This window comes from Rhinolophus ferrumequinum, chromosome 28 (assembly GCF_004115265.2).
Source record: "Rhinolophus ferrumequinum isolate MPI-CBG mRhiFer1 chromosome 28, mRhiFer1_v1.p, whole genome shotgun sequence".
Taxonomy (NCBI): domain Eukaryota; kingdom Metazoa; phylum Chordata; class Mammalia; order Chiroptera; family Rhinolophidae; genus Rhinolophus; species Rhinolophus ferrumequinum.
Window position 1 is genome coordinate 1,826,377 of NC_046311.1, and position 14,322 is coordinate 1,840,698.

The 14,322-nt window shown below is 43.8% G+C and overlaps 1 protein-coding gene across 4 annotated transcripts in view; it reads right to left on the reverse strand.

The window, feature by feature from the left end:
• ZFAND6 (zinc finger AN1-type containing 6) overlaps positions 1 to 14,322 on the reverse strand; it is a 50,255-nt gene continuing 35,933 nt past the window's right edge. For 2 of the 4 annotated variants that reach the window (XM_033100238.1, XM_033100237.1), the window contains exons 2-6: positions 12,400 to 12,570; positions 11,097 to 11,205; positions 10,182 to 10,282; positions 2,439 to 2,552; positions 2 to 960 (exon numbers count right to left, since the gene is read on the reverse strand). In XM_033100238.1, the coding sequence (XP_032956129.1) occupies positions 812 to 960; positions 2,439 to 2,552; positions 10,182 to 10,282; positions 11,097 to 11,205; positions 12,400 to 12,553 (627 nt within the window). In that variant the 5' untranslated portion in view covers positions 12,554 to 12,570 and the 3' untranslated portion in view covers positions 2 to 811. Of the gene's footprint in view, positions 961 to 2,438; positions 2,553 to 10,181; positions 10,283 to 11,096; positions 11,206 to 12,399; positions 12,571 to 13,122; positions 13,195 to 14,322 lie in introns of those variants that run through there. The other 2 variants (XM_033100240.1, XM_033100239.1) reach the window with 2 other exon arrangements.

A 14,322-nucleotide genomic window follows, 5' to 3' on the forward strand; every position in this document is an offset into this window, starting at 1 on the left:
ACAGAGAAAAGGCAACACCTGGGGACATTGTGGTTTTCCTTTTTATTTAATCAAAGACTGGTGAATAAACATAAATACAGCACAAATTACTTCAGGTCATTCTTCATATTGTATACACACAGACGGGAGAACGTAATCTGAAAGAAAACTGCAGTCAGCAAAGAAATGCATACAGCTTTTCCTTCCCTCGCTCAAAAAAATTTAAAAACACACAAACTTAGAATCTCATCAGCACACACTCTCCTGTGACGAATGATTCAGACATAAATAGTGGGTGCAAAGAAACTATATGCTAACATATGTATAACCTTTGTTAATGAAAAAACAGAAGCAGCCATAATGATTAAGATACATTCAGTTACTGATAACTAGTTGTGCCCTAGAGGGCATTATCAAAAGAGAAATCGTGCTGCAGAGAAAAGCTATATATACATACACCATGAGAAAATAAACTGCAAGATTAACGCATGCATGTTTAATACTGGAAAAAAAAAAAAAAAATCACAGCCCTCCAAAATTTCTCCACGTTTGTTATAAAAGCCCTCTGCACTCAACTAAAATTAAAATGATCTTAAAAGGATAATACTTGTAAAGTTTACTTAAAATCTTTTCAGCCACAGAAACTGCAATGGAAATAAATGTTCAGAGTCATTTTCAAAACAAAAACAAAAATCTATTCTTCTGATGACATGCATGATTAAAAGGTCTATGCAAGATACAATGCTCTACATTCCCAATGACTATAGGAAAAAAACCTCAAGTCAACTTTTAGTTTGCAGATGCTCAAAGGATTTTGTATTCCAGCAGGAGTTCAAATCTTCTGGATCTTTTCACCAACAACTACCGGATTTTCTTTTCTGATTTTCTCAGCAGCATCAGCTTTGTAATTGTAAGAGCAATTGTGCACGTCTGAGTAACGGTGTACACCACAGTAAACATTTCCACAGCGGCATTCAAACCCTGAAAGTGGATGAATGCACATACCTGAGTTGGATGCAAGGGCAAGATATTAAGTTCCTTAGCATAATTAACGTCACAGACACATCATCACGCATTTGGGGGCAACAGGCTAAAGAATCATTCTTAAACAAGCCATCTCACGACCTAAGATTCTCAAAAGTCACTAGCGGATCGCTTCATTTCTTGTACCAGGTTTGTGCCAGAGCAAGTCATAACCACGTCTCTGCTCCAGTTTCCTCACCCATGACACGGCCACAATTACTTCCTATCAAAAACAGATTGCTACATTGAAAATGCGAAACATTTCTCAAATCCAAATACTATGATGTGAAAATTAAGGGGAAATGGAGCACAAGAATCATTATTTTTAACACATATTTGATGTAAACTTCCTTTTCCACATTTTAACTTGAAAAATGTGCTCTGTAACTTCATGATAATGAATGGAAAATGAAGCCAACAGGAACACTAGACTGACAGACGGGACCGGATAAAGTCTGGGAACGTCTGAGATTCAAACTTTCCTAAAACATAATTTTGCTCAAAATCTTACGTCCTCTTCTCTCAGCCCGTAAGTCCAATTTTTATGCAGAGTTATTTATTCAGCACACTGCGTGGCACACAGGAGACAGTAAGTGGTCACTCCTGAGAGCTGCAGCTGCTCCCCACCAACGCCCATCCCATCCGCACGCTGCTGACCTGTCCGTGGCTCTGACGGCAGCACCCACAGCCTCTGCGTGTGCTCTGCATACACAGTCCTCCCCGTTCCTGCGCCCAGAACGTGCCCATCCCCCTTCTCTGAGCTTTCCTTCAAGCTGCGCTTTCTGGCTGAAACGTCCCAGACCATCACTTACAGCTGCTACCCAGCTCTCAAGTTCCAGCTGAGTCATTCTGCCCTCGTGGTACCTTCTCCTCAATGGGCCTCCTCTCCCCTTTTATCTAAATGCATCATTCCCGTCCCTGATTTGCCAACCCAATCTACCTGACGACACTTAGCGCGCTTCCTCTGCTAAACGCCCAAGCAGTATTTCCAATACTTTTTTCTCCCACCTGACAGCCGTTGCAGCAGTCAACATGCCTTGATTATGTACCGGCAGCAGCGCGGGGCTCCACCATACACGTTCTAACCACCGAGCCTCACAGCAACCTGTGATCAGCTCTTTACAAAGCACTTCGCAGCTCGCCCACTACTTAAATCCTCTCCTCGAAGGCAGCAACCACTTCTCTGCCCTTGCACAGCACCTGGCACACTGACCTGACTTGTCTAACACTCAAAAACTCGGCTGGAATGAATTTTTAAAAGAAAAGCTACTCATTTCACTTTTATTTCTTTAAGAGAACCCAGAAGCCGAAGCATATCCAGGACTAGCTCTCATGCAAAGAGAAACCATCGTTAACTGCAGCCAGTAACAGCACGTAAACCACGGACAGTCTGAAAAGGCAATCCTAATGTTGAACCATTTGATTTCGGCCCTTACCAGTCAGTCCCACTTTCTTCCTGCACATGAAACAGCGATTCTTTTTCTGTTTTGGTTTTTCAAGAGACTTGCTTTGCTCTTCAGATGGCTGCTGTGCCGTCTCTGATACTGAAGCTGGCAAAGACAGGAAGATGGCACAATTCAGTTATTCAGTAGGATTTGGTTATTTGGGCGGTCGTCATCCCCACCCCCACTGATCCATTACTCAGAGGATAACTGAGGAATTTATTTATTTATTAGCATGGAAAGACGGTCCCATTAAATTCCAAAGTAGTTTATGTATTATGATCCCCTCTGGGTTAAATATATGTATCTATACACACATGCAGAAAATCTAGAACATACATTGATAGGTTCACAGTGCTCTAGAAAGTGTTCTATTTCCTAATTTTTCTAATAGTTATGGGTTTGACCAATAAAAGGCACATGTGCATACACACACACACACAACTTGGGTATCCGAAGTGAGTGTGAAAATGGCCACACGCAAACTGCTAAATACTGGGGTCAGAAGTGTATAGATTTCTCAGGAAAAAAGGGGGAAAAGGCTGAAACCAAGATTCGGTGGGATACTAAGTATGTTTAAAATTCTCAGAAATTTTAACATTTCACATAAAATCTTTAAAATGTTAGGAATAAGGTAAATTGATCAAAATGTTATAATTCAGATAATAAATGGGTCCATTTAAATAGTAAAACCAAATCCAGCTGCACGATTCTAAATCACTGTCCCTACTCCTAACTACTGTAGCCCGCTCCTGTCACTAACTGCTCTGCCCTCCTGGATGTTGTCACCGGCTTAGTGTAGAACATGACGGAGCAGACACGACACGGGGCCCGGGGCAATTTCTTAGCCTCTCCAATTCTATCTGTGTCCTTCTTCTTGGGAGACCTGCTCAACCAACCAGGGGACTCTGCTGGGCCCTTTGGCCACACGCTTACAGCCAGTTCTAAAGGTCCTCGCTCCCCCTCACCGTCTTCTTTAAGGCTGAGCTCAGGCACCCCTCCTCCAGGAAAGCCGTCCGATTACCTGTCACTCCCTGGGCACTACACACACGCCCCGCTCCAGTCCCTGCTTCCCACGCCGCGTGAGTCGACCGCCCCCGTGGAAATGGAATGCGGGCCCTCCCATGTTTCGGTCCTCGGACGACCCCACGCAGCCCAGGATAAAGCCCAGGCCCTTGCTGAGTTTGCTCAGCCTCCTTCCTCCAGCCTCGCCTCTCACCATTCCTGCTCGATGCTCCATGCGTCGTCGTCCACCCCACAGCCAGCTCCCTCCTACCGCTGCTTCTGGAAAAGGCAGCCTTTCTCTGGGGAATACTTCTTCCACGGCCCCCTGGTCCCTTTGTTCACCTGGCCAACTCGTTTGTCTTTCTTGTTTCAGCTTTCACCAACTCTCACTCCACTGCCTCCCCGACACCCGAGAACGGGGACCCTACTATGTGCCAACAGCACTCCGTACACTGTCACAATCGCCTGTTTGACGTAAGCCGTCAGGGCAGGCGCCGGCTCTCTCAGTGTTGTCATCAGTAACTGCTGAGCTGACGTCCTGGGGGGCTCACCTACTGTATTTATGGCCCCGGTTCCCCTAATCACACTGCGGCCCGCTCAGGAGGGGTGCTACCCTACTCGGTGGGAAGCTCCAGAGCCTGCCACAGGGAATACACGCAGCAGAAGCTCAGACGTGGCAGCCAATGGATGCTAACCCGCTTAAGTGAACACGTTCTCTCCTATTTTAACAAAGGGCAAAACACAAACTAGCATGTAAACGTGCACAGAGGAAGAACCATGTGACGTGACTACTGCAGCTGGGCATTCAGAAGCTGCATGGGAGACACACTGCGTATTAAGGTAAAGGCTTTGGCTTGGAAACAACATGGACACGTGTAAGCCTTCATCTTTAATAAGCATCCTTAGAATGTAAGCTCCAGGAGGCCAGGGGCTGCGTGTTGTGTGCACTGTTCCGTCCCCAGCCACTAGAGCAGCAGCATGCGGTTTGGCTGTGTGTAGAAAACGCACAAAAGATTTGCCTTGCGATCTGAAAATCATCTCCTCTATTTAAATGGGTTCTGTCTAACGGAGGCAAAGGCACAACTTTGAAGTTCAGGGTCAGCAGGCCACGTAAAAGCCTGTAAACTGGGCTCAGATCCAAGGCCACCAATGCCCCCGGCAGCCCCACAAGACTAAAGGAACCTCAGCGTGTCCGAAACTAGCGGCCAGTGGCCTGAATCGAAACATTCAGCTAACGAATCCAGGGGCAAGATGATGGCGTGCTCTGTCAAAGTTCACGATTCCCAGAAAAGAGCCGCTTCCTCAGATGCGACGTGAGATTTAAGACCAAAGCATGCCTTGCCAGTGGACGTTATATAAAAGGTAACAACGCAACCTCTTACAAGGGCCAAGGACTGTCCTCTTATGGAACCTGAAGCCAAAATAAGGATAGCGTCCTGAGAACTGGGCGGTTTTCATATTCTGGGGTGAGAAGGGATTCACAGGCAGCTGCCACTGTTGCGTCCACGGGCCCCGAGGCTCTATTTGGGAGGCCCGGGCAAGGCCACAGAGGCTGGGAAATGGACTGCCCCGCGCCTGCTGATGCATGTGTCCTGGAAGTCCAACCAGACAGAGTGTACTGGCCACCCCTCTCAGATACTTCAACAGCAGCCGGTGGGACAATCAGTCTAACTCCCCACATGGAGGATCGCATTCCAGAGGAACAGGCCCTCTGCTCTGCGTCCTGTAAAGAAAGAAGAAAGTCCACAAATGCAACAGTGAGCACACACAACTTAGCGTCCCCTCCGAGGCATCTGCACACACACGGTGAAAAAGGAAACTGAACGTCAGAGGCCATTAATGGGTAACAAACATGACCTTCCAGTAGGTACAGGATCTATGTACTAGAACAGACATCCTCCCTCAAAGAATCACGGCCAGTCTCCATTCAAGGACCAGAGCGCACCTTTTGGGGTTGGGGGCTGTTCTGCTCCCCGTGAGCCCAGCGGACACAGAGCAGCTGAGCACGGGTGCTCACAGTGACCCCCAGGGGACTACCTTTCCTTATATGCAACATGGGGAGAGGCCAGATGGTCCTCAAGTTCCTCCTGGCTCGAAATGAGAAAATTTTAAATATTCAAGAGAAAAATAAGCCTGTATGGGTAGCAGGGTCCAAAAGAAATGAGTCATCTATTTAATTTTATATTCACTAGCAGCCACAATGAAAAGTAGAAACAGCTGAAATTAATATATATTATCATTTAAAAATGTAATCAATCTGAAAAATATTAATGAAATACTTCACTCTTTTTCAGTGCTAGGTCTTCAAAACCCAGTGTATATGTTCCACTTACAGTAAGTGTAACTGGCAAATACATACCGTGTTTCCCTGAAAATAAGACCTAGCCGGACAATCAGCTCTAACGCGTCTTTTGGAGCAAAAATTAATATAAGACCCAGTCTTATTTTACTATAAGACCAGTCTTATAACATAAGATTACATAACATAACATAACATAACATAACTTGGGTCTTATATTAATTTTTGCTCCAAAAGACACAGTAGAGCTGATGGTCCAGCTAGGTCTTATTTCCGGGGCAACACGGTAGGTACTTAAACATCTCCCTCGGACTAGCCTCACTTCAGTTCTCGACAGCCACAAGAGGCTACTGGACGCATCCTGCCCTATAGACGAGACGAGTTTCTATGAGCAACCTTCTAGGGCCAAAAACTGGTGAATGACTCTTCTTAACCCACAACTTTGTATTGTCTTAAACAAACAAACAAACAAGCAAGCAAGCAAGCAAGCAACTGCCCTTGGAAACAGCTCTCTTCCCTGACCATCCAGAACCAGCTGAGGATTTTCCATGATCTGGCTCTAGGCCGTTCCCCACTTAGTTCCAACGTACACTTGCCGGAACCAGCCACTCCAGCCACTGCTGTTTCTCGCTCCGTATTTCCCCGATTTCATGTTTTCCTCCCTGAATGCTTTTGCTCTCCCATTTTCTTCTCCGGCTAAAAGGTCCCTTCCCTGCACCCACGGCTCAGACGTGGAATCATACAACGGGAGGCTTTTGTACCTGGAGTCTTTCGGTTAGCAGGTTTTCCAAACCTACCACCTACGTGGTGGCCTGTGCAGACAGGACTCCATTCCTTTCGATGGCCGAGTAGCACTCCTGTGTGCGCCCCGCATTTGTGGCTGGCCTTGTGGGCTGCTCCCCGATCTCGATAGTTCTGAGTAACACTCTCATTCACACCCATGTGTGACTACCCACATGGGGCTCCACGAGGCCCGGTTCTGCAGCTGGTAGTGAGCTTTCAAACTGGCAACTGTTGATTTTCCACCAACTTGGTTCTCCTTTCTCTAGACCGTTTCGGCTATTCTCACCCACTCTTTCAAATCAGAAGAAATCCTGACTTTTAATCCAAATAGCTTCTGAAATTAGTGCAGAGGGACTACTCCTGAATGTTCCAAACCACCGATTCGACAATTCAACTTTGTGTGGAGTCGGGAACCCTCGGCGTTAGAAAGAGCCTGAAGTTCTCGTCCTCTTGGTCATTCTGCAGCAGCTCCCTGCCACATTCCCGACAATGACCCGGCTTTCCCAGAATGCTTCAGTAATGGGACGCTTACCACCTTCGCACATGATTTCATTCTCCCCCGGGAAAGCTTCAGATTCTCTTATTCTAAGCCTCCTATAACTAACTCCCGAATCACTGCGACATCTGACCGCCAGAGGAAGAATATGCTTTGTAGCTTACAAGGCTCATTTCACCTCCATTATTTCACTGCCTTCTAACATCCTATAAAAGTGGACATGGTATCCTTTAAAATAAAGAAATTAAGGCTCAGAGAAATGGCGGTGTCAAGTCATGAAACAGAACCTCTAAATTCAATTCCACTCTTCTTACTACAGTTGGTATCTCTGGGGCCGAGAGGTTCACCAAAATGAAGCGTCTTGTTCAACACGAGAATTAGGATGGTTCAGAGGGCACTAACACAAGTCTTTTTTCTCTTAAAGCTGGCTTCTGTAAACCGGACACCTGACATTCCTAAGTGACACTGTGCATTCATTAAATTAAAAATCACAACTAAATGAGAAACACACTGTAAGATGCTAAATTCTCACTTAAACACAAGAAAAATCCTTCAGAGCCATGAGGACAAAATGAAAGCAGTACCACCCACCTTGAGGGGAGGAGTGACAGATTGTACTTATAAGCAGAATACCTACAGAGAAAAAAAGCTCTTTCAAGGGCACTGTTGCAGTAAAAATGTTAGCAAATTCTGGCCTGGACACACAGCTGCTACCCACGTACCCTCTTCATCTCGCAGGTCTTCCTGTCTAACTAACTAAATTTCCCTGAGGGCTGCAAATGGAGCAGAAAGGAAGAAGACGGATACCGGGGTAGGTACCAAGTCAGCGGATCCTACCCTGGGGGTGGCGGGGCCTGGAGATGGTGACAGGAACACACACGTCCCCAAGTGCCTAGTGCAGAGACACTGGCTGAGTCAGGCACCTGGGTTCCAGTTCCGGCCCACATGACCACCGGACTTGAGTTAAAAACTTTTCCCTTCTCTGCCTCTTTTCATCCATCTATTAAATAGAGGGAAGACATTCTCTGCGTTTGCTCCCATCAAACTGGAAAATCCCAAGTCCGTTCATGTTATGAAAGCAGGTGTCTGCATACAGGTACACACATATCTGTGTGCATGAGTCCAGCAGATGAAGGTGCTTAATTCAACAGTGTTTTTAAAAACTAGACTAAGAGGTTTTACACCTTGAAAACTAACCTTCTCAAACACAGATATAACATATGCCTGATTTTTCAAAGATTCTGCTATGCAGAAATTATAAATGCTAAGTTTGTTAAAGGTACTTAGAAGTTAATACTGGTTTGACCTGAAAGTCATTGAAACAATACAGGAAAAACAATACTCTAAAATTTTAAAACTCCCTACAGTTTCTCCTCATATGGTATCAAGACCACCTTTTGCATTAATGTACTCAGGGCTAGGCCCAGGAAAGTAGATTTTTCTCCCAACACCATGAATGATATAAAAACACTTCCCAGGATGACAGTTCGCCAGCCTACAACCTTCATTCCTCGTCAGGCTTCTCCAACAACGGCTACTGTCTCCTTAAGCAGACACGTGTTTGTCCTCCCAACATTCTAAACTGCGGTCTCTTGTAAGACATAAATAACATCCTCGTGAGCCCCAGCCTGTTTTCCTTCTTCCTTCTTCGCTTTCTCTCAGAACTGCGAAGGGATCCTTGCTTCTTCCAACTCCCCCCTGTCATCTGGGACCTGAAACTAACCAGAACCTAGGTGAATTCTTTTTCTCCCCTTTGCTGACTCACCGGCCTACTTGCTCCTCTTGATTTTAGCCTCTCCTTTTTCAGCCTGTGCCAAGGACTTCCAAATGTCAGGCATAATACTCATCACACATTTAAATACCTATTACCTGCCTGTGACCTCCAATTGAGCTCTTAGTTTTGAAATTTGATTACTTCCAACTTACTGTACCTATCGTCTTCCCTGACCGTCCTTCTCTCTCGGCCTCCCCGTCTTCACCACACCATTGCCACTGTCATCAAACTGAAAGCTTTAATACCACCCTTGTCTTATTTCCCATGTGCAATGGACAATCAAATATCGGGACCTTTTCTATATCTGCTTTTTAAAATATCCCTCATCTCTGTCCTTCCTTAAGCATTTCTATTTAACTAAAAAAGTTATTCACTTATAATATTTATGAATTTGTAATAAATAATATGTTGAGTGGATTAGAATACTTACATTGGCCAGAGAGTATTATTTTCTTGCTATTGCAAAATCTGCAAATGGGCAAATTATGCCAATCATTTGTTGGGCATGAAATCAGAGCAAGGGAACTAGCAAGCTTAACTAAATCTAAACGTTCGCAAACTTCAGCTAAGACAGCCAGATGTATCTGTCACCAGCGCGTGAACACCATGTACAATGGACGGTTTCACTGGCCAGGGAGGCTTTGGTCTCTAAGCCATGCCACAGGCAAAGTGACACTGCTCATCCTTGACCCTGCCTTTCCAGAGGCTCTGTCTTCAATTAACACAGTGTATGCACACACTGGGAGAATGTCACTCATTCAGCATTCATTTAACAAATGCCTCCTCTGCTGTCTCTGCCCACTAAGAAAGCCTTCGTACACACTGTTAAGTCTTCCTAGGTCACGTGGATCCACATGGTGGGGGTATAAAGAGCGTGGGCAAGAAGAGAGGCGCCCTCTGTGAACACAAGTAACTGAATGTGACTTGTGCTTTAGATCACAGATGGGAAAGAGAGAGGGACTGCCAGTCAGGTTAGATAGTCTCTTGGGGGGCGGTCAAAAAGAAGAGACCCCCCTCTCCACGCCAGCAGCCCCAGTCTGCGTGGAGAGGCAGTGTTATTTAGAATAAACTGGCCAAAATAGTAAAAGAAAATACCATACTACCACTACTCGGTCACTTATATTTGTCAAACTAAATACATTTTGAAATTTTGATGTTTATGCTGATGACACAATTATACATCAGTGGGAAATGGAAATGGCTCAACATTTCAGTCAAATACTTGAGGATATAAAATATTCTGCGCAAAAAGAAAATAAATATAAAAATAATGTATTTTAGACAGGTAAGTTTTCAAATATATTCATCTAGGATAGTGCCTGACTTATAACACTCGAAAGTTAAATATAAGACAAAATATAAGCTAGTTCATGTGCAAACCTTGCAGGTCTTCTGTTTCAGGTATTGCTTTGTCCACAGATGTACTGTCCACTTGGGAAGGTGCTACGGATTCTGATAAAAGTGACTGATTTGATACAGGGCTAGAAAAGCAAAAACATTGCGATTTTAAAAGATCACCTCTGCGCACAAATAGCAACCAAAGTGATATAATAAGAGTTCAACATAGCTAAGTAGATTATTAAGAGAAGAATAAACACAAAAATACTTTTTATGTAACTTAAAGACAACCAGAGTTTTGAAACTTTGACCAATTACCAGAAATTTATTGCTTTGGAAATAAAGCAACAGGGTGTATGCTTATACATGAATTCACTCCATGAAAACTAGCATGATAAAGATGTGCATAGAAATCCTAATACAGAGTTTTATATGATACAGGAGCATAAAGGAACTGAACACCTCTTGGCACGAACTGGAAAAAGAAACTCCCAAGTAGAAACTTACTATTTGTTTCCTACTAGAATAAGAGTGAAACAAATGTTTCTGTATTTTCAGGCTTCTAAATGATGTGACTTCAAAGTTAAAAAGAAAAAGGACGCTACAATACAAATAAATGTGAGTACCACATCATGATTTAAAACAAAGAGGATGTGTGACAAGACTATTTTTTAATATAAAATACTAATACTTGCAGAATAGGACTATAACTAGAAGAACTTAACGTGCTTCCGAAGGACTTCAGCGGTTGAGTTGGGATAGATGATGAGGAGGAATAAAGGAAAAGCTGTGTGAAAAGGAAATCTGAGACTTAAAAGACGACCTATAAAAACAAGAAGCAGCCTTTTCTAATGAGTCAGTAACAATGTGACTTTACATAGTTTTCATTGATCACATACGGAATATACGCTCTACCTCCATTCGCTCGCTAAGCCCAGCTCCGAGAGCACGCCTTACCTTGGCTGCACAGGTGAAGACGTAGAGTCTAAGGCTGACTGAGCTTCTGGGACACAGCCTTCTGTGCACTGAACTGGTAAAGACTCAGACAGACTACTGACAGAAGTCGCTGTAACAGGACCACATTTCAGATTAGTGATTCTGTACTCTGGCCAGTTCAACACCTTATCTAAAAAAATCAAGATCAATTTTCCACAAAATATACTATATTAATTTTGTTTTATTGTGTAATATGTTGGTTCATCACTTTTAGTTACAATTTTTCAATACTATAGTTTTCCAATGAAAATGCATTAATTTAACTGCAAAGGAAACTATTATACATATTAATGAACTAAAATCCTGTTTCTCAGGACTGAATACCACCAGCCCCTTAAACTCCAAACATCTTCCAAATTCATTGCACAAATGAGACAATTTAGTAGCAAGGCAAACAGGTTCAGAATTAAAATCTGTGCTCAGCACATTAGGTTATGTAATTTTCCTGTTCTTCATATGGTAGGAATTCAGATGGTGATTTCATTTTAAACACAACAATTTATATTGCTTTGATCTTAGAGAAAACAGTTTGCACTAAATGGTTCTCTCTTTTGGTTTGAACATGAATCAATGACCAGAAAGATGCAAAGTTTTAAATAAACTAAGTAAGAGCCTGCACGGTCATCAATCACAAAAACCTATGCACTTCAGCATCATCCTAGAGGAATACTCTTAACACTTGACTTTTGCGAAGCTTCTACTCAGAAGTCTCATGATCCTTTTAACACAACTACTGAAACAAAAGCCCACCTCAGTTCCAGAACCCTCTGACTGAAAAAGGCATCAAGAACTCAAGTGAGTTCAGCACCCCTTACCCTGAGTCTAACTTCTCCACCGGTCTTTCTTGGGACAGGGTCAGACTTTCTCTAAAGTCGGCTGCGTTATCAGCACCCCATTCTTTCCTTCCACAACTATCCAGACTTCAGAAGTGGTCCAAGATCACAGAACCCGGGTCCTCTTGGAGCCCTCACTGCCTCACCTTACTCTCCAAGGTCACTCTACATACAGGAGGTATGCCTCGGCTTTACTAAGTGAGTCGAGTTCCGGAGCAGTGACTGGAATGGAGCCGAGGGGCTATTTTCAATGGGCAAAGACTCGCACCCTCTTTCCCGGCCACTGATAATCACGGTGTAATGAGAAATTGTACTCATATGACTGCAGTAATCCAAGTACAACGTGGCAGCAGCAAAGGGTTCTGGGTCCGTTGTGCTATCCAAATGCATCTCAATTACAAAGACCGCCATGTTTTAACAGAAGTACTTACCAGGTGGACTTATTCTACCATTACTACTGTTCTGTCTTTGAAGATGTTCTTTGTAGCATACGGAACACATGCCATTTGTGCGAGGGTTTCCATAAAATCCGCAGCCAGTGGAACAAAGCATAGGCACTTGGCTGTGATTAGTTTCTTGAGCCATGTTCCTCTGTTGCACACCTGAAATTCACAGAGAATTTGCAAAAAAATCAGGCACACACTGCAGTCAGACATGATCCCAATCTGCTTTCCGTAACAAAGAAAGACCCACACGTACTCCCGCATAAACCACTCTATGCCACTGTCTCAAGATCTAGGGTCAAGGTGGAGAGAGGAAAAATAAAGACCAAGAGGGCACAAACTGAGCTGGGATCGCCACCCACTCCACACGAGCAGGTCTGCACCGGCCCGGAGAGTATAAAGAACTAGAGAAAGGATCTGTTCAGAGGACGCCACACCATTCGGTGGCAAGGAAAACCCTTCAAGTCTACTAGTTCAGTTTGCACTCCCACTAGTAAGAAATATAGGTTATAAGCTGTGCTGTATGTTATACTATTAATTTCTAAACACTTAAACTCTTATTCAAAGTTCATGTTTTAACTTGTATAATTGATTCTGTTTAAAAAGCATTTAACATAACATCAATGCTGGTGAAGATACGGAAAAATGGGCAGAATGCTGTTGAAATGAGAAACTGGTTCAATCTTTTCGGAAAGCAATTTAGCAAATCACCTTAACAGCCTTGTAAAAGATTGCCCTTTGAACCACTCATTCTCCCTTAGGGGTGGGTCTTCAATAGAACAACTAGGGTATAATCAGAAAAGAGAACAGGCACATATGAAATGCATATACAGTATGTTGCTAATCAGGATAAAAACAGCATCTGTTAATCATCAGAAAGGACAGGAGCGAACACGGAAAGCGTGGCGAAGCTCGTGGTGATTCTTCTTCTGATCTGTACTTCTTCTGTACTTTTAAAATCCTCTTAAATGAAGACACTACTCGCCTCACTGGGAACAAAAAAATTGTTTAAGTATTTAAATTTTAAAAACTATCAGGGCAGAGGACTGTGTGGGAACCCCAGGAAGGCAATAATCAATCACAGCAGATGGAGAACCCCACGTGCCGCTTCTCCCACAAAGCAAGCGGGTCTTTGGCGTGAGGAACATGACAGAAGGTAGTAACAGACTCTTATGAAAACCCCCAATGAAATGAAGGTGTGTGTGCATTTCGGATGAGGCCGTGTTCCTGGAGCTTGAGAGATGAGGCTAACAGAAGGGGACAATGCTTTGCCTAGGAGACTCCTTGGGTTGACAAACAATAAAGGAAAGCATCCCATGACCAAGAATAGATTTTCCCCCATACTTCAACTACCAGAAAAGACTGCTGAGCGGTTGGGGGTTGGGGGTGGAGTGTCTAATGCAGATTTCAGTACCAAGAGCAGTAATGCACTTGACTGGATTACAAAACAAAGCAGCAAGCTCATCATTTGCCTTTAAAAAGAAATGTCCTAAAACTGTTGAGACTATTTAGACCTTTGTCCTAGGAATACAGTTTGCAATTCTGACAAATATGTTTCTTACTGCATGATGGCAAGTCATTTCAGGATCCAATCTTTGCTGCTCTGCTATATATTCATATATGCATACATACATACATACATACATACATGTGCATCACTTGAGGTACCCCCCACGCCCTCCTGCAGTTCTGTAAATACGTACTCGTATCAAATGAAAAAGTAACCATGAGAAAGAAAAGCTACTGACATATTCTCGATGTGGGGGAGGGGTACTATGCTCCTGAGGGACAATGTTTGGCTGCTTTTGGCATCAGGGTAGTTGCTCAAGGTCATGTATACAGCTGATGGGATTGAATGCAGGGCGTCTGGCTCCAAAGTCCATGGTCTAAGCCTGTGGCTCTCCCAGTGGG